The sequence below is a fragment of the Mauremys mutica genome, chromosome 10 (genome assembly GCF_020497125.1).
Source record: "Mauremys mutica isolate MM-2020 ecotype Southern chromosome 10, ASM2049712v1, whole genome shotgun sequence".
Classification (NCBI taxonomy): domain Eukaryota; kingdom Metazoa; phylum Chordata; order Testudines; family Geoemydidae; genus Mauremys; species Mauremys mutica.
In genome coordinates this window covers 45,289,486-45,309,341 of record NC_059081.1, presented here as the reverse complement: position 1 = coordinate 45,309,341, position 19,856 = coordinate 45,289,486, and the positions used below count along the sequence as shown (strand labels likewise).

General features: G+C 40.3%; 1 protein-coding gene across 1 annotated transcript in view; it reads right to left on the bottom strand.

Moving 5' to 3' along the window:
• ITGA4 (integrin subunit alpha 4) overlaps window positions 1-19,856 on the bottom strand; it is a 57,535-nt gene that overhangs the window by 22,656 nt on the left and 15,023 nt on the right. Inside the window, exons 7-15 of the mRNA XM_045032674.1 lie at window positions 17,929-18,014; window positions 17,513-17,575; window positions 17,279-17,416; window positions 15,588-15,699; window positions 11,840-11,934; window positions 10,742-10,832; window positions 9,063-9,108; window positions 8,538-8,692; window positions 3,121-3,275 (exon numbers count right to left, since the gene is read on the bottom strand). Coding sequence (XP_044888609.1) covers window positions 3,121-3,275; window positions 8,538-8,692; window positions 9,063-9,108; window positions 10,742-10,832; window positions 11,840-11,934; window positions 15,588-15,699; window positions 17,279-17,416; window positions 17,513-17,575; window positions 17,929-18,014 — 941 coding nt within the window. The remainder of the gene's footprint in view (window positions 1-3,120; window positions 3,276-8,537; window positions 8,693-9,062; window positions 9,109-10,741; window positions 10,833-11,839; window positions 11,935-15,587; window positions 15,700-17,278; window positions 17,417-17,512; window positions 17,576-17,928; window positions 18,015-19,856) is intronic.

Genomic DNA, 19,856 nt, shown 5'->3' with positions numbered 1-19,856 from the left:
TGAAAACTGAACAGCTTGAAGCACTGAGTTTTACAATAGCAAACTTGATTAAATTATTCCCTAGGTATCTGAGATAGACAGCCACTGATTGTCCCTCCACATGTCCACTGCTTTAATTCTTATCTACAAGCTTTCTTTCACCAAATCACATGTTATCTAATTCACAATAATTTTCCACAAGGTCTTCTCTGCATCTGCTGTATATTAGTTTCATTATACTAATTAGCTATTAATTATTCTTTACTCAAAATATATAAAATGTACATGCTGTCCTGTAAGGACTGTACTTGACAGACATTCACACTTAGTTAACTTTAACAGCTTCATGCAGGCATAGAAGACTCAGTGAGGTGATGGGGGCAGTCTTGATATTACTACTAAAGAATTTAAAAGGAAATGGAGTATTATGGGAAAAGTTTACATGAGATCAATTATATATAATCACAAAATAAATGACAAAATAAGCATGCATGTTAGTATACCATGTATAGTTTATCCATTACATGTTTTAATTGAAATGTGATAACTGTGAAAAGTTTCAATATAAATCTTAAATCACCTTTAGGTTTCTCTACGTTAACCTGAGGATAAAACAATATCACAGCACTTCACACACACAGACAATGCATACATATCCAGAGCATATTGTATTCCATAGACTAAGAGTCCTGTGATGTCAAATATGGACAGTCTCACTTAGGGGCGGCTCTACAAATTTGGCTGCCCCAAGCAGTCATGCCCGGGAGGCGCCCCCGAGCCGCGGGAGCAGCGGACCTCCCGCGGGCATGACTGCGGAGGGTCCGCTGGTCGCGCGGCTCGGCTGGACCTCCCGCAGCTGCGGGCGGTTCGCTGGTCCGGCGGCTCCGGTTGAGCTGCCGCAGTCATGCCTGCGGGAGGTCCAGCCGAGCCGCGGGACCAGCGAACCGTCCGCAGTCATGCCTGCGGGAGGTCCACTGGAGCCACCGGCCGAGCGTCCCCTCCGCAGTCATGCCTGCGGCAGGTCCGCTGCTCCCGGGGCTCCGGTGGACCTCCCGCAGGCATGACTGCGGCAGGTCCGCCGGCCCAGCCTGCCGCCCCCCCGGGAAAAAGCCACCCCAGGCAGGTGCTTGCCCCGCTGGGCTCTGGAGCCGGCCCTGGTCTCACTGAGATCACATCACATGTGTGCTATTACCAATGGACTAGAGTCTGCCACTCTTATATACGCTGAATAGGACCTGATCCACTGAATTCAACAGATCTACTTGAGAAGTAAAGTACTATTCAGTGTGAGTAAGAGTGGCAGAATCTGGCCCAATGCAAAGTTAGGACTAAATATTAAAATATGCTTATCTATGTTGCACCACCCACAAAATTCCTATGTAGATCTCGCCTGACGAAACCTTTACCTTCATGTATATATAGCAAATGAACTATTCTAAATGCAGATCTGGACTAGATCACTGGGCAACCAGGCTTTTGGCTGGTGGGCTCAGCCCTTTTTCTGGGCTTCAGAACCAGCCAGATGATCAGCTGATGATGATTACCACTAGTCTCACTAAGCTTGGCCTAGTCTTGATTTATGTATCGCCACCTGAGCACTAATCTGTGCTTCTGCTCACTCTTGCCTAAAGACGTGGGTCCAAAAGCCTTATAAACTACCACGTGGATCTATACAGGCAATCTCTGATCTCTGGGAGGGAACAGAAATCACCCGGTGATGTGGCACCCATTTCCTATGGTGGTGTATGGACCTGTTGACTGCACAGTTATTCCCTGATGGCTGCTACGGTTCTGCCACAAGAACCCCCATCTATGGAGAAGTCTCTTTTGATAGGCTGCTCTTTCCCAGAAGGTGGAAGAATGGGAGTGATCAGCTAATCAGATTCTGCAAGTGTTGATGCACATCCTAGAGCTCCCTTTCTTTCCCCCTTACTAAGAGTACTAGGAGTGCTGTATACTGCAGCAGCTAGGGAGCAGCTACTCCTATTGCCATCTATGCAAAATTATTTACATATGTAAATCATACAAATTATTTAAATTTAGGCAAACATTATGTAGATATTGAAAGCAGAGTCAGGATACACCAACATATATATTAAAAGGAAAAAACAAAATCAATGTAGACATAGTGGACAAATAGACAAGTATCAGAGGGGTAGCCGTGTTAGTCTGGTTCTGTAGAAGCAGCAAAGAATCCTGTGGCACCTTATAGACTAACAGACGTTTTGCAGCATGAGCTTTCGTGGGTGAATACCCACTTCTTCGGATGCAAGTCACTTGCATCCGAAGAAGTGGGTATTCACCCATGAAAGCTCATGCTGCAAAACGTCTGTTAGTCTATAAGGTGCCACAGGATTCTTTGCTGCTTGGACAAATAGACAAATTTATCCTGTGTGTAACTCTCCTGGTATCATAAGTTTGGCCAAGTTAGTTAATAATTAAAGTTCAATTTGAAAATGTTACTAAAAAAACTAAAATGTGTAAACAAAAATATTAGGCAAAAATCAAACCGTAGCGTGGCCCACAGAATTTTACAAGCACAACCCTAAATCCCAGTCTGTCTAAATACACAATTTCAGTAATTTGTTGAGTCGGCTCAGCACTACTGATCAGATGTTGACATATAGGATTCTCTTCCACCTATAGTGAATCTGTGCAATATCTTCTCAGTAGCCACAAAGTTTGCCATCTGTCTCTCACTCTCTCTTCCCTAAAATAGGGTCGAAATGGTAAAAATATTTACCAAGATTTTTTAAATCCTACTATCACCCCAAATATAGGAATGCCTATATTCTCCTAGTGGAGACATCTAAATAAAAGTTAATAGGTACACATTCCTGCTGACATTAACAATGCTGGCACACACTTAGAAAAGTCAAGAGAGTCGCACTGACTTATCCATTAAGCAGCAAAGGGTGGAAAAGCGTGTGTATGTATGTGTGTGCGCGTGTGTGAGGGATTCAACATTTACTTAATGGACAAAGTTATGATCTGCTAGGACAGACATTTTATTTTTTAATTTCTGTGAGGGTATCATAAATAGACTATGTAAAGACTTTTTAAAAAAGTAGGTAGGTGTGTCCCTTACACATATGACAATGTTACTGTATTAAACAAAATACATACTAAAGATTACATTACCTTCAAAAATGCCAGATGACTTTTGCAGGTAACATTGCTATTGTAAATCTCCATACTTCCTGAGACCATATCTGATGTTCCATTAGAAGAAAAGTAAAATCTTGCAGGAGTGTTTGTTTTTCTGCTTACATCTACACTTAGGTCATAAAGCAGTACTGCAAGATTAAAAAACAAGTAAGTAAAAGCTTTTTACAAAATATCTTTGAAACATGTTTATTTTCACTAATTTATTGTAGAAGTTATAGCTCATCACTTACAAATGCAGTCTGCTGGATACATAATGTCTGTCTCAAAATGCTCTAAAGAGCATCATGTTAAATGTATTTTTGAACCCTTGGGAATATACACAAAACTATAATTTAAAGAAAAAAATAACTTCACAATTTTTAAAGAAAACGTATGTATGCAGATACATAACATGTTCTCTTAAATTTATTATTTCCCTTCTGACTCACAGAGCCAAACTCATCCCTGATATGAGCCTGTGGAACCACTGAAATCAATGGAGTTGCATGCATTTACACCAGGGCTGATTTTGGTGTATTGTTTTCATATTTAGATAAAATGTTACTGCTAGTCAGCTAGTATGGATCTTCACTGAGTATTGCTATTTGTCCTTCACTAATTTCCTACCTGCCTCCAGTGTGAAAATCCAGGATTAAATCAAACTGACCTTGGACATGGCAATTTTCACACAGAGCTGGCACTAGGTTTTGTGGGTCCCTATACAAGGTGAAACACAGGGTCCGCAGATGCACTATGTGAACGAAGGAAGGTTAGGAAAGTAAGTGTAGCACTTTTCCATGCTAGACCAGGAAGCATTTTTGGCAGATGGGAAGGAGTTTGGATTGGAGCCCTTGTCCTTATGAAGCAGTGACAGGTACAAAGTTTAGCAATTCAAAGTTCTACCCTCATCCCCATTATACTGCTTGGCCTTTGTAATTCTTTATGAACTTTAACATAGACAATTCTGCTATGTCCTTTAACCTAGCTGGTCGTACTAAGGATTTACAAAGTTGCTTAAACTCAGGAGAAGTATGATGGCTCAGAGGTGGGCCTTAGAAAGTTTGGAGTTTATTTATTTTGGTATTTTGAAATGATCAATCCAAATAAATAATGTAAATTTTCCTGAACACTCAAATGCTCACTGAGAATAGAAGAATAAAACAAATTTAGAGTCTCTAGACCATCCTATTATGGAAATAAGCCATTTTCTCCCCACCCGCCCCCAAAATTAAAAATTTTGAATTTTTTGAAAACTGTATAGATTTTTTTAACCTCCCATATCTCAAAAGGAGTTTGCCTGATGAGTTATAAGTTTTCTCAAAAATTCTCTAGCAACTCTGCTACCACTTATGATAAAACTTATGCAGCTTTTATTTGTTTAGATGATTAAGGGTAAAAATTCAGGCATATTAATAGAAAACTAGTTATAACCTTAACTACAGGGTTGCCCCTCCGATATAATGTGCACAACTTCTTTTAGTAGTAATGTAGCTAATGAAATATTTATAGATTTTAAGCCAGAAGGGATCATTATAGTGATCTAATCTGATCTCCTACATAAAACAGGTCAAAGAACCTCATTCAATAATTTCTGCATCAAGCCTATGGCCTGTGCTTGAGGTATAGCATATCTTTTAGAAAAACATCCAGTCTTGATTTTAAGACTTCAAGCAATAGAGAATTTACCACATCACAAAATAAGTTGCTGAGGATAGTTAACTATCCTCGCTATTACAAAACAGTGCCTTATTTCTTGTCTGAATTTGTCTAGCTTCAGCTTCCAACCATTGGATCTTGTTACACCTTTTTCTGCAGATTAAAAGCCATCTACTATCAGAAATCTATTCTCCATGCAGGGACCAGTAAACCAGGATCAAACCACCTCTTAACTTTCTCTTAGATATACTAAATTGATTGAGCTTCTTTAGCAGGTGTGGGCAAACTACATCCTGCCAGCCGATTTAATCCGTCCCTTGAGCTCCTGCTGGGGAGCGGAGTTGGGGGCCACTCCATGAACTCATGCTGTGGCTCACGAAGCAGCAGCATGTCCCCTCTCCAGTTCCTACGTGGAGCCGCAGCCAGTGGACTCCACACGCTGCCCTGTCTGTAGGTGCTGTCCCCACAGCCCCCATTGGCACGCAAACCCGCCTGGCTGCGCCTCTGTGTAGGAGAGGGAGAGAGGACGTGCCGCTGCTTCCGGGAGCTGTTTGAGGTAAGCACCACCCAGAGCCTACACCCTTGAGCCTCACCCATGCCCCAATCCCCTGCCCCAGCCCTAATCCCCTTCCCACCCTCTGAACCCCTCCGTCCCAGCCCTGATCCCCCTCCCACCCTCCAAACCCCTCAGTCCCAACCCAGAGCACCCTCCTGCACCCCAACTCCCTCATCTCCAGCCCCATCCAAGAACTCGCACCCCCAGCCAAAGACCTCACCTCCCCCCAGTCCTCCCCCCGCACCCCAACCTCTCAACCCTCTGCTCCACCCCCTGAACTCCTCTTTTCTGGCCCCACTGCAGAGCCCGCACCCCCAGCCAGAGCCCTCACCCCACCCCATCCGTGCCCCTGCCCCAGCACCGATCCCCATCCCACCCTCCAAACCCCTCAGTCCCAGCCCGGAGCACCCTCCTGCATCCCAACCCCCTCATCTCTAGCCCCACACTGGAGCCCGCACCTCCAGCCAGAGCTCTCACCCCCCTGTACCCCAGCCCGGAACCCGCTCCCACACCCTGAACTCCTCTTTTCTGGCCCCACCCCAGAGTCCGCATCCCCAGCCAGAGCCCTCACCCCCTCCTGAACCCCAACCCCAATTCCGTGAGCATTCATGGCCCACCATACAATTTCCATATCCAGTTTGCCCACCCCTGTTTTTTAGTCTTTCACTCTACGGCTTTTTTCTTATCTGAAGCTTTCCAATTTGTGAACATCCTTTTTTAAATGATGGGCCAGACTTGGACACAGTGTTCCAATTATGATCTCATAAACAGAACCATAGAATCTCAGAGTTGGAAGGGACCTCAGGAAGTCATCTAGTCCAACCTAGTCCAACCCCCTGCTCAAAGCAGGACCAATCCTCAGCTAAATCATCCCAGCCAGGGCTTTGTCAAGCCTGACCTTAAAAACCTCTAAGGAAGGAGATTCCACCACCTCCCTAGGTAACCCATTCCAGTGCTTCACCACTCTCTGAGTGAAAAAGTTTTTCCTAATATCCAACCTAAACCTCCCCCACTGCAACTTGAGACCATTACTCCTTGTTCTGCATCTGCTACCACTAAGAACAGTCTAGATCCATCCTCTTTGGAACCCCCTTTCAGGTAGTTGAAAGCAGCTATCAAATCCTCCCTCATTCTTCTCTTCTGCAGACTAAACAATCCCAGTTCCATCAGCCTCTCCTCATAAGTCATGTGCTCCAGCCCCCAATCATTTTTGTTGCCCTCCACTGGACTCTTTCCAGTGTTTCCACATCCTTCTTGTAGTGTGGGGCCCAAAACTGGACACAGTACTCCAGATGAGGCCTCATCGATGTTGAATAGAGGGGAATGATCATGTCCCTCGATCTGCTGACAATGCCCCTACTTATACAGCCCAAAATACTGTTAACCTTCTTGGCAACAAGGGCACACTGTTGACTCATATCCAGCTTCTTGTCTACTGTAACCCCTAGGTCCTTTTCTGCAGAACTGCTTCCTAGCCATTCGGTCCCTAGTCTGTAGCAGTACATGGGATTCTTCCATCCTAAGTGCAGGACTCTGCATTTGTCCTTGTTGAACCTCATCAGATTTCTTTTGGCCCAATCCTCTAATTTGTCTAGGTCCCTCTGTATCCTATCCCTACCCTCCAGGGTATCTACCACTCCTCTCAGTTTACTGTCATCTGCAAACTTGCTGAGGGTGCAATCCACACCATCCTCCAGATCATTAGTGAAGATATTGAACAAAACTGGCCCCAGGACCAACCCTTGAGGCACTCCGCTTGAAACCGGCTGCCAACTAGACATGGAGCCATTGATCACTACCCGTTGAGCCCGATGATCTAGCCAGCTTTCTATCCACCTTATAGTCCATTCATCCAGCTCATACTACTTTAACTAGCCGGCAAGAATACCGTGGGAGACAGTATCAAAAGCTTTGCTAAAAGTCAAGGAATAACACGTCCACTGCTTTCCCCTCATCCACAGAGCCAGTTATCTGTGTATTCAGAAATAGTGTATTCAGATGTAATATCTTCCTAATCCTACTTGGTATTCTCCTGATTATACATACAAAGATCACATTCACCTTTTTTGCTACAATGAGGAAGCTCATGTTCAGCTGGTTCTCTGCAATGACCCCCAAGTCCTTTTCAGAGTTACTGCTTTCCAGGACAGGATCCTCCATCTTATAAGTGTGACGTATATTCTTTCTTCTTATATGTATGAACTTGCATTTGACATCGTAACCAAGCAATCTAGGTCAGTCTGTATAACCAATCTGTCCCTGTCATTATTTATCACTCCACCAACTTTTTTGTTATAAGAAAATTGTATGAGCGATAATTTTGTATTTTCATCTGGATCATTGATAAATATATTTAATTAGCATTGGGCTGAGAATAGAACCTTGTGAGACCTCACTAGAAACCCTCCATGTAATGACAATTCCCAATTTACAATTACTTTTTGTGATCGATCAGTTAACCAATTTTTAATTCATTAATATGGGATGCATTGAATTTGTAGAGTGCTATATTTTATCAGAATGAAGCACTGAGTCAAATGTCTTAAAGAAGTCTAAGTAAGTTGTTTCAACACAATTATCCTTATCAACCATACTCATAATCTCATAAAAACATTAGTCTGTTTTTGATAAAACCATCCTGAGTGGTGTTAATTTTGTTAGTCCCAGTCCCCGTTGTTCCGAGATCTGTCAAACATCAACATTAATGGTTCAGAGAGCAACTTAGCCAATTCTTTTTATACTTTTTGGGTGCAAATTAAATGGTCCTACTGATTTACAAATGTTTAATTTTAATAGTTGCTGTTTTATGTCCTTTCCTGTTGATGGTGGAACAAAAAGTATTTCATTATCACTGTAAGACATGAATACATGCTCATTCTTTCCAAATACAGAACAGAAATACTTATTGAATTCTGCCTTTTCTGCATCATGATTGCTAATTTACCATTCCTGTCTAGTATTGGACCCATACCATTGTTTGGATTTCTTTTGTTACATCTATATTTAAAGCATTGTTGTTTATTCTCCTTAATCCTACTGCAATAGCTTTTTAGTGATTTTTCATAGTGATACCTACTGGGTTCAGGTTGATGGATTACTTTACAAACACAGTATTTGTTTATAGTCCAGATGGTAAAATATTCTACAGCATGGAAACTGATCCATGTATTCAATACAAAATATTTATCAAGTAACTTACCAACATAACCAGAGACGTCTCGTCCTTCATAGGTAAAGCAAAGCATTAAATTCACACACACAGCAGGTTGGCCATTTTCCACACATTCCAAATTAGTTCGATTTACAGCATTAGGGTGTTTTAAAAAAGCTTCAACAATCACCACTGGCCTTGTTCTAAGAATACAAAACAGTTTATGGTCACAAAATGCTTCAGCATTAATTTAAAATTACCTCTGCACACATTTGTTATTTTCAAATATAATGTTTATGATAGTGTCTTATCTTATACACTGTAAGAATAAAAATAGAATTTTACATGTTGAATGTGAGGGTTTTATTGTTTCAGGATGTCACTTTCCTTTTGCTCAGAGCTGTTTACTTAAATACATCAGTGTAGAATAAAATTCTAGTCCTTAATGACTGAAGTTCAAAACACCATAAAGAGCATTAAGAGGTCACTAGCACATTACACATTTTTTAATTGCATCTCATAATTTACAATTAAGTCTAACTGTCTTTAAGCACTGAAATGTATCAGCCTCACCTCAGCAGCACGGCAGAATCGTCGAGAAATGCACCAACTGCTACATCTGTACAAAAAAAACAAAGATATATGTGCATCATTAGTCAAAAAGAATCACTTCTCAGGCGTAAGTACCTTACTGCACATTTACCCTTTGGACTATATTAAAACACTATTTGCACATTATTAATTAGAGGGGATATGCTAATATATATACAGAGAGATACTTTATCTATCATTGACATTTCCAATGCAGAGTCCTCAATAAGTATCTGTTTACTTTCGGTTAAGGCTTCACGTTAATGTTCCTGCCATTGCTAATGCTATAAGCTAAGGCTGCAACTCAAAGTCCACTAAAAGTAAAATTTACTGAAGCTGAAGTACAATTCAGCTAAAATAAGAGGCATTTACGTCTTTTTCTCTAACCTAGAATTATTATTCTCGTTAAAATTAAATGTAAAGTGTTCACATGACAGAGTAAAGGTACAATGTGAAGTCACTCTGTGAGCCTTAGTCTAAGGGTAAAATTTTCAAATGTGTCTAAATGACATAGGAGCCTAAGTCCCATTGACTTTCAATGAGAGTGAGGCTCGTAAATGTGTAAGTCTCTTTTCAAAATGTAACTTGGGCGCTCATGAAAATGTTATCCTGACTCTCAAGAAAGTCTTTTATTTGGAGATAGTGAATGAACAAAGTAGAGGGCACCAAAGCAGAAGAACATAAGTCTATGATAGATGTATTCACTTGAACCATTTATCTAGATTGGAGTTCTCAAACTGGGGGTCACAAGGTTATTATATGAGGGGTCGCGAGCTGTCAGCCTCCACCCTCAAACCCCGCTTTGCCTCCAACATTTATAATAGTGTTAAATACAAAAAAGTGTTTTTAATTTATAAGGGGGGTCGCACTCATAGGTTTGCTGTGTGAAAGGGGTCACCAGTACAAAAGTTTGAGAAACACTGATCTAAATAGCGCTATGTCTCTCTTTAGTCATGGAGTTTCTGCTTCTATGCAGTAAAACTTTCCCTAAGGACTCTCTGGCGTAAAGGGACTCTAAAACAAGTGAGGAGCTTTTCCTCCAAGGAGCCTCTCTCAAGCCCAAGCACAGGGGCCATGGCTGAGCCAACAGGGGCATGTCAGCACTGGGGCCACCCATATGTCGCCTTGCAGAGGCTGCCATAACTTAAGGCTCCGGTCCCCTGGGCCACAAGTTCTATGCTACACCTTTCACTGCTGGTCATTTCCTTTACTACCTTTATTGATTATCAAGACTTTGCCAGTACAAACTAATTTATTCCGTAATTCCATAATTCAATGACTGACGTCAGGCACCTGCATGTTGAAAATGGCGATGTAATAAATGTCAGATTGTGACATCACTGGATGAAGTACTACAGTCAGTACTACAAACAGATATTATGGTTATTTTCTCTTCTACTGTACCACAAACTTAGTTTTGAGCCTGAGATCCTTAACTAATAGGAAATTAACCTGCCACAGAAAAACCCTCTTGATTTCAGCTTTACTGCTTTTTTTCTCTTCCAAAACTGTTATGATGATGGTCTGTCCCTCACAGTTTTTTCTCCTTCATTTATGTTAGAAATTCTGAGTAGCATGGCTGGTTTGTTTCCCACCAGCTTACATTTAATTTCATTTATACTATGTTAAACAGGAAGAATAGGAATGACGGTTTAATTCACCTGGATAACCATTGTTATCTGCATCGATGCCACTTGATATGGACTGTCCAAACATGCTTAAAGTGTTGCTGATTCTGTGTCCTTGTATTCTCTGAAAAATAAAAGACTGCCCTAAATGAAAATGAGCTTTTCCAAACATTCTAAGTAATATTTATTTTAGGTGGTAACCAATGGGAAACTGTAGCACAACCACTCTGCGCCTTATCCCAATCACTTCTTGATTTCGGTTTAAGTAAGTTTGAATCCAATATTGGTTCCTTTGTTGCAAATATTATATCCCATAATCCATGCCTGAGAACTACAATGTATTCAGATATTTCTGTTACATTGAGAAAAAGCAGATTTCTCCACTAGACTATATAGTTGTTATAAAAAGGCAATGGCCCTTTAAATGACGGACCTAAATCCCACCTCGAGAGGAATCGCCAAATAGAGAGTAGCAAAGAGGCAGGATTTCTCATCCCTGTTAATTGAATAGACCTGAGCAAACAGTTTGGGACTCCAGACACATACAGCAGATAAATAGGATGGGTCATCCAAATATGCATGGTGAGCATGAATCCAGAACTGTCATATATGACTGCAGTGGAAGTGCTAACAAAACCAACCTCTGTTAAGCATAGAACGCTGGGAATATGTATGTGCAAAAATGGCCAAGGTTGAGATCAAAATAAAAACTACATACTAAGTGAAAGGTCAGAAATTCAAAAACTCAAATATATTCAGTTGTCCCTTAGGTAAGACAAAGAGAAATGCACTATGGCCAGCTCGACACTACAGACTTATAGCGGCAAAACTACATCATGCAGAGGTGTGAAAAATCCACACCCCCAAGCAATGTAGTTATACCAACCTAACTCCTGGTGTAGACAGCTGTATGTCAACGGGAGAGCTTCTCCCGTTGTCATAACTACTGTCTCCCATGGAGGGGGATTAGCTATGCTGACGGGAGAAGCTCTCCCATCGGCGTAGGAGCGTCTTCACTTAAGTGCTGCAGCTGTGATGCTGACAACCTGCTCCAATGAAATTTAAATGTAATCATTTTAAAGACTTTACTGTACAATGTTTTTTTTTAAGAGAATATCAAGAAAGCCATACCTGCGAGAAGGATGAAGATATCCCATCCTTCCTGCCATTATATATATAAATTGCTCCTTCTAGATTATTTTCCTGGGGAGCCCCTATGGCAACATCTGTAGAAAGATTTTATTTTAATACAGGGAAATGATATGTAATCAGTAAACAAGAAAAATGTTTTTATACAGTTTTCTCATTTTGAATTTGTTTATATTTCATGTATGGGAGATAGTATAGGTTGATAAGTTTATATTTAAGGAGTCAAATATTGCTTTTACAAGTTTATAAAATGTTTTGCCAAGCAGCAGATATGAAGTATGATGATTCCAAATTTTATAACCTATTCAGCAAGAGCACAGGAAGCAGACTGGATTGGTCCTATGACACATGAAGATCAATGTATAGCTGTAATTTATGTGTAAAATATTTACACATGTAGCCCTGATGCTGAAATCACACAAGCTATAACAGACCCCTGCATGGAGGCTCAATGGACCTATGCCCAAGTACATGGTTCATACTAGTAAGTTTCATTTCAGGGCCCCATTTTTTTGTAATGCTTCAGAATGAAGGCTCGCTCTTGCCTTTTTTTAAGTATACACCATTCTTCCAAGAGGAATTAGAGGGGCTCACGGAAATATCCGAAGTTTGAAAAGGGGCTGCAGGAGTTAAAGAAAGAGCCGTATCAATAGTACTGCTGCTGTGTGGTTTCTGCCCTGTTTTACACTGACAGTTCAGCCTGAATGCCTGTCTAGACGTGGTTATTCTGTGGTACAGTCACTTTGGTGACAACAGATGGGATGGGGACTCAGTGAAGTGTGAAGAGAACAGCCCTTCAGCTGGGAAGGGTTTGTCTGCACAGCATATTAGTTCATGCTACAGAGGGGTAAATTCTGCTGTTCACTAGCTGGCCACATGGCGCTTGCTAGTGCACACTAAAAGTTCCACATTCATGTTGTCCAGTGCAGTTGTGCCAAGTTACAAGAGAGGTTACATTTGATTTTTAAACGGTAATAAGGAGTGATAGCCAAAATGATCAATGGCCCTTAAAAAGAAAAGATCTCCTCCCATTCCTAAAACTATGATAATTTTGCTGCCCTCTGTTGTTCCCACAACGATTAACGCTGTGAGACACATGCCATACGCTATTACTTTGTCTAAAACAAGTCAATTTTCCTTATTTTTAAATGTGCTTAACATCTCATTAACATGCTTGTTTGGGCATATAACAGGGAAATGAAGGTAACTGGCTTTAAACAAAGTAATATGTTGAATGCCTACATGATTTAATTCCAGTGGGGAGTGCAGATGTGAAAGAATAGCAATAGACTAGTTCCTAAATCACAAACATAGTTGTTCAAATAGCCAGAGCAAATGATCCAAAAGAAAGATACAGAGTACATCAGTTCAAAATGCACCAAGGGAAATGAACAGATTTTTTGCTTCACTCATAAACAATCTGATTCTTTGCAAAGTGTAATAATATAAGTGGAACCAAACCAAAAAAAACTCACGAAAGGAAAGTCTCTGCCGACTAGGTTCAGTTGAAAAGTTCTCTGATTTAATCCAGTACTATACTTCAGTGGTTAAAATGTTACATCTCTACTGACTAGATGAAAATATGACAGACAGTTGTGCTATCTAATTAAGACTAAACACACATTCTTTGGGTTAAACTCATTCACTAATGTACATCCAACTGACTTAACTAATTGATTCATAGGGTTTAAACTACTGGGGAAAAAACAGCTTTCATATACTTTTTCCTTGCACTTCCTATAAACAAACTCTCTCATCATTCAAGAGTTCTTTTCATATTTCTCTTACAGGAAATATCTCCTCCACTTTCTCCCTCCTCAGTTTTAAGTTGCCTTGCCTCCTCCTCCGCTGTCTCATCTCTCCTATCTCTCTTATCATACCCCTTCTATGTCATATTACCTATTATGTTATCTGTTCTATGCTATATTACCTATTACAGCTTTTGATTGTACAACTTTTTCCACTTAGCACATTGTGGGCACCACTGGAATTACAATTTATAACTATTTGCATGATGATGATCTCTTTATACACTATACACTTTTGGCTTATCTTCAAATTATGTTAATTTGACATACCATATTTTCCAATTATCATCATCATTTGGATAGATTAATCACATAAAGGTAGAAGTCAGTTTCTAAACAGAGTAAGAAGTTTTTTCTGTCCTGAGAGCTTGCATACAAAACAAAGAAAGGACAGGAAAAAATGCAGCTATGGAGATTAATGGGGAAGGAGGAAGAAAGCACAGGAGGAAAGATTCTTGAAAGAAGAGAGAGGGTGCTCAGAGGATGAGAAGAAGGTGATTGTTTCCAGACTAGGGGGCTGCATGACAGAGAGTGTACTGCCAAGAATGTGAGATAACAGGAGCAGTAAGAAGAGTGAACCAAGACAAGTATAGGAAGTGAAGGGTGAATAAAAGGAGATACAGTGAAAGTTGTAGGTGCAGGGTGAATCTGATGTAGTAAAAAGACACCTAGTACATTAAAGGTTGCCTGTTCTTGGGCCTGGGTATGATTAGCTTCTCCTATATAGATTAAACTTTGAGGAAGAAAGCAAAACCTGTGACTGAGCTTATAAAGGGGACCCAAGCAGGGGCAGCTCTAGGTATTTTTGCCACCCCAAGCATGGCAGGCAGGCTGCTTGTGGCTGCTTGCCTGCGGGAGGTCCCCAGTCCTGCGGATTCGGCGGCACGCCTGCGGGAGGTCCGCCGAAGCCGCAGGACCAGCGGACCCTCCGCAGGCATGCCGCCAAAGGCAACCTGCCTGCTGCCCTCGTGGCGACCGGCAGAGCGCCCCCTCATGGCTTGCCGCCCCAGGCACGCGCTTGGCGTGTTGGTGCCTGGAGCCTCCCCTGGACCCAAGAAACCAGCAGAGAATTCCTGAGAAGTACTTCCTCTTCCCTCACACGTAGGGTGTCTGCTTGCCTGCCTTCTCTGCTGATAGAGAGTAGCGATCTACACTCTACTTGCTGGAGTGGAAACACTGAGTGTTCCCGTTCTGTATAAAGACATGACACCATGAGTGCTGCCACTTGGCCCACTCTCCTCAGCCTCCCTTTCCTCTGGGGTTTCCATCCCATTTTGTTTAGCTAACTGCAGCCACTCCCACCCAAACCAAATGTCTGAAAGCCACTTCTTAAGCTAGTTCAAGGGCTGAAGGAGGAGATGACATGGTCAGAACAGAAGGGGAGGAAGATATTTTAGACAGAAGAGAAGTAAGAGAAGACCATTAAAACCATTGTAGCTCATTGACTCTCTGTGGTAGACCCTTTAATTGCAATTTTCAGAAGACCTTGCATGTTGGTGTTGTTTTTAATGTGAACACACTGCTCTTGACAACCCCAGAGACTGAATTTCTCTGTCCTCTGAGCAGATCTAGTACAGGTAACAGCAGTGTAAACTTTCCAACCTTGTCACACCAACATGAGGGAGGGAGGGACTTCATCTAAAGGTGAGAGGGTAATTCAGCCTCCATATCCATTCAGTCCTTGGCCTCTCTGCTGAGACAGGTTGACACGATTTGGACACACACCCACTACAACCTGGTCTAACATTATAGTTTCACACAAGAGAAGAGTTATCAGATGGTAATGACTATGGACCTGGAGTAAATTCGGAACACAGGTGTAGAATGATAGGCCCTTTCATCCATTAGCAATCTCCTGAAACATTCACTCCTCATATTTATATTACATTGCTGTCATGAATTACAAATATACTCATTAATACCTTCAAAACCATCATTATCAATGTCTCCTAGATTAGCTATGGATTCGCCAAACCTTGCTGCATAAGAGTCACTCCCAGCTAGTTCTATCTCCAATTCTAGCATCTTTGCTCCCTAAAGGAAAACAAAAACAAATGTACATTAAAAAAGGGATTTCCAGTGACGTGTTTTTGACCTTTTCAGTGCATAAGCTATCAAAGATAGTAATATGCTATCTCAGAATACACATTTCTGAATCATAAGGCTGCTATAGGATATATGAATTGCACAAGTAAAGGGAGCTTAAAGTGTGGCTCTCCACTGAAAAATTAACATATAAAATTGGCCTGATCCTTCTGTGTTTTCAGAATCACATTTGCACATTTCATTAAAAAAGTTTTTAACAACTTTTTACTCTTGTTAGCCCTGAACAATCACCACAACTCAGAGAGAGGGAACTGGATTCTCTTCTTGTGACTCATCAACAGAATTGTTTACTACAAACAGCTGGCTCTTGAGCCCAGTTTGACTTTAACATACCAGGGCAATTTTCATAATGCAAGGCAGGTAGCCAGAAAAAAAATCTCACTCTTTAAATTGACCACATTGGTTATGAAAATCACTAAAAATAATATATACAGGACTCTGTAATGTTAATGGAATCACTTTTCATACTGGAATTGTTTTTTTAAAAAGGGGGAAACAATTTGTTGTAATGGTGAACATCTGTGTGCGATAACAAGCCTACATCAAACAGCACACAGATCACTGCAATTCCACAAAGAACATCATGCTAAAAGGGAGTGCCATTTTCCCATCTCATCTCATCTCAGTTCACTCCCTATTTCATAGACTTAATATGATCTTTGGACAGCTGGAAGCACCTTTGGAAGCATCAAGGAATAATCAAGCCCTTCATGAAGACAAAAATTGTGGTAAGAAAACAATAATAGCAGATGCATATGTGAGAGAGAAAATAATTGAGCATAAAATTTCTAAAAATAAAATTAAATTAAAACTAAGGAGATGAAAATGAAAAAAAGTGATTACACTTTAACCTCTGATTAAAAATCATAGAAAAAACAAATACCAATATATAATAACTCCAGTTATTTCATTTATCAAAATATGGGGAATCAAGCGATCTACCATTCTTTTTCCTGAATGCTACTAGTGACTACACATCTTTCACTCAGCTGCAAGCTCTTTGAGTTTGAAGCATCACCTATTCTGTTCACAAACTGTTCCCTTTTTTGGAGGTTAAGAGAATGGCTTTCAAGAAGCTAACATATCTGTTTTTCAAATTATAATAAGCAATATAATTGTGGAGTGCATGCAAATAGACTGCAGTAACACACTAACTAGCATATCAAGTTATGAAATCACGTTGCTCTTTCTTCTGCTTTAACACTTTCTCTTATGAACACCAGATTTATAGTAGATGTGGCTAGCACTTGATACATTCATATGCAAAATCATACTGCTGTTCTACCATATTCCCTGATACTAGCATAAAGTAGGTTTCAGTTAAGATCCCAGTTTGCATGGTGGTATTTTAGCAGAATACATAGTTGTACTGTAAATCATGCAGTTCAAATGCATCATCTCAGAATTCCTGTAACAAAGCAGAAAATACTGCTATTCGGTTTGTAGGACCAGAATTACTTTAAATAGTCAGAATTACTATTAAATTAAAAAAAGAAGACACACTTACAGAACCTGAGTTGATGTAAACATAAACCCTTCCTTCTTCTCGGACTTTACTTTGCATTGGAGCTCCAACCAGTAAGTCTGAGAGGCCATCAGTATTCAGATCCACTGCACAAACAGCAGCTCCAAAATAAGAACCAAGCTGTGCACACACACACACAAGAAGTGAATAATCATCAAATCTTTAAGACAACACACAAGAAGTTATAATATGTACCAAAATAACATGAAAGGTTACCTTTTTACCCTTTAGTTCAGACAGAATAGTTAATGCCCTTGTCCCAATGCTAAAAATGTATGCCTAAAATAAGAGGAAAACATAGGAGAAATTCAACTCTTTGCATTTACAGTTTGTCAGTAAGAAAAATGAAATACTAAATATGCTGTAGAGGAAAGACAAATCCCAAAAGGCACCAAGACAACACACAATTTAAAATAAAATACAGTCATGCATTATCTCCTGCCTGATCCTTTCTTAGCACCACTGAACAAGCAAGACCCTCTTTCACACTGCATTTCCTTTCATTCCTTCTCACCAACTCAGAGAAGCTCCAATTCTCTGTGCTCCCCTGGACCACAGAAATCCACTCTCTTAGCTTTCCATTGCAACAACCCAAAGAGGAAAAGTTACAACAACAACAAAGCACCTCTTACTTTACCAGTCTGCTCCTGTTGGGGAGCTCCTCCAATTACTTCTGTACTAGCTGGTGTCAGAAAGTGGCCAGCTCCAACAGCATATCCTGTAAATGAAATAGAGTCATAACTGAATGCAGTAAATATGATTACAGGCACCATGAATATAATTTTAGAGGTGCTCTCTGGGGCATACTGTCAACAATCCAATAAACTATGAGCTATTACTTTTCATACAATATATGCCTCCCTCAGATGAGCTCTGAAGGAATAAAGTGCAATTTCATGGAGGTAAATAATAAACAAAATGTTTAGAAAGGTAAGTTTTCATAAGATAAACAAGATGGTCAATAAAAATAATAAGGTTTGCTCCCAATTGCTAGAATTCACAATAAAAATGTCAGAAACACATATCAGATAAAAGATGCCAAACACACCTCCATTTTCCAATTATTTGCCATTTTAAAAATCAGTTTTAAAATGGAAATCCATCTTATTTAACAACACGGATTCATGAGTCACTTTCAAATAGGTCTGAGTTGTAACAACAAATTGATGCAAACATTCACATAAGAAAATTCAAAGAGAAACTATATCATTCAAAGCAATCACCAGATTTGTTATTTCAAATGTGGTTGGTTTCTATTGTATTGCAATTTAAAAAAAAGCACAATACTGTTACTAATACTGATGATTTTTGTTTGTTTGTTTTTTGGGATGAGCACCTTCTTAAACAACCTGGATATTAGATTTGGCTGGCTGACAAGAAAATATTGTTGGCAATGATCAGGCAGTTGGATCCATAGGGGCAGACTTTCACGTCTGTGCAGGGTCCTGCTGACTAATGGGGCTATATAGGGATATAAAAGTCCACCCATAGATAACCTATTTGAAGATTGGGGCCTTATTTTTTTAGCTATGCATAACTGGTCATTTGTATTCCTCTCAAAGTGCAATATGGGACACAACTGGCTGAGCTCAGACAGAGGAGTAATTTAGTTTATTTATATTCTGCTCCCCTTGTAACTACAGAACTCTCATCAGCTTTCCATGAAAGTAGGGAGCGCAATATCATAGAGGAGAATTGTGCCTTAAATCTTTAACTTGCCAAGATGACTGTGTGGAACTCAGGTTCCCATTATGCCAGCATTTTCTTTTCGTGTTTTAAGCTATAAGGGGTGAACAAGACTATTTATCATTTAAAGGTCAACCCCCAGTTTCTACTTATTCAACAAAAAAATAAGCTTAAGTAGATGAACCTTAATTTTCATGCTCTGATCTTTACTTTCAAGTTATTTTGTTTTTGTCCAAGTGTAAAAACATTCATTTCTAATGATTTTTTGGTAACTGCAGGTCCCAGGTCTCTGCCCTGGTCTGAAGATTATTTTTCATATGTTGTATGAAAACAATGTGAATTTTATGCCTTTATTATTCAAGGCTCTGCACCTAAGCAAACCATTTCTGAGGCAGGGACAACATTTCATCTGGGTTTTGTTCTTTCTACTGCTAGAACACTTCTGAAAATCTCAGGAGAAAACCCTGACAAAATGTTACAAGTCACAAATAAGTTGATTAACAACTTCTTCATTCATTCACATTGACAAGAGGGAAGCAATCACATGGGAAACCTGGAAATAAGCTGAATCAAAAGGTGTACATTTTAGAGGAGCCAAGGCAGTTTTATTCCAAGATTTCCCTAACCTAGCTTCTGGTCTAACTTCCATTTAAGTCAGTGGGAGTTTACTGACATTTAATGGGAGATGCATTGGGTTCTTAGTAATGGGTGAGTGAAGGCTTTCTATCTCCAGACCTAAAGCACACAGGGGATGAAAGAAGTGGCAGTCATTACTTCAATAGCCCTGAAACTGAAGAAGGAAGAGGAGACAACATGGCATCATCTGCCTCTTCTCAGAAGCTCCTTCACCAGAGCAGTATGTATTTGGGACTCC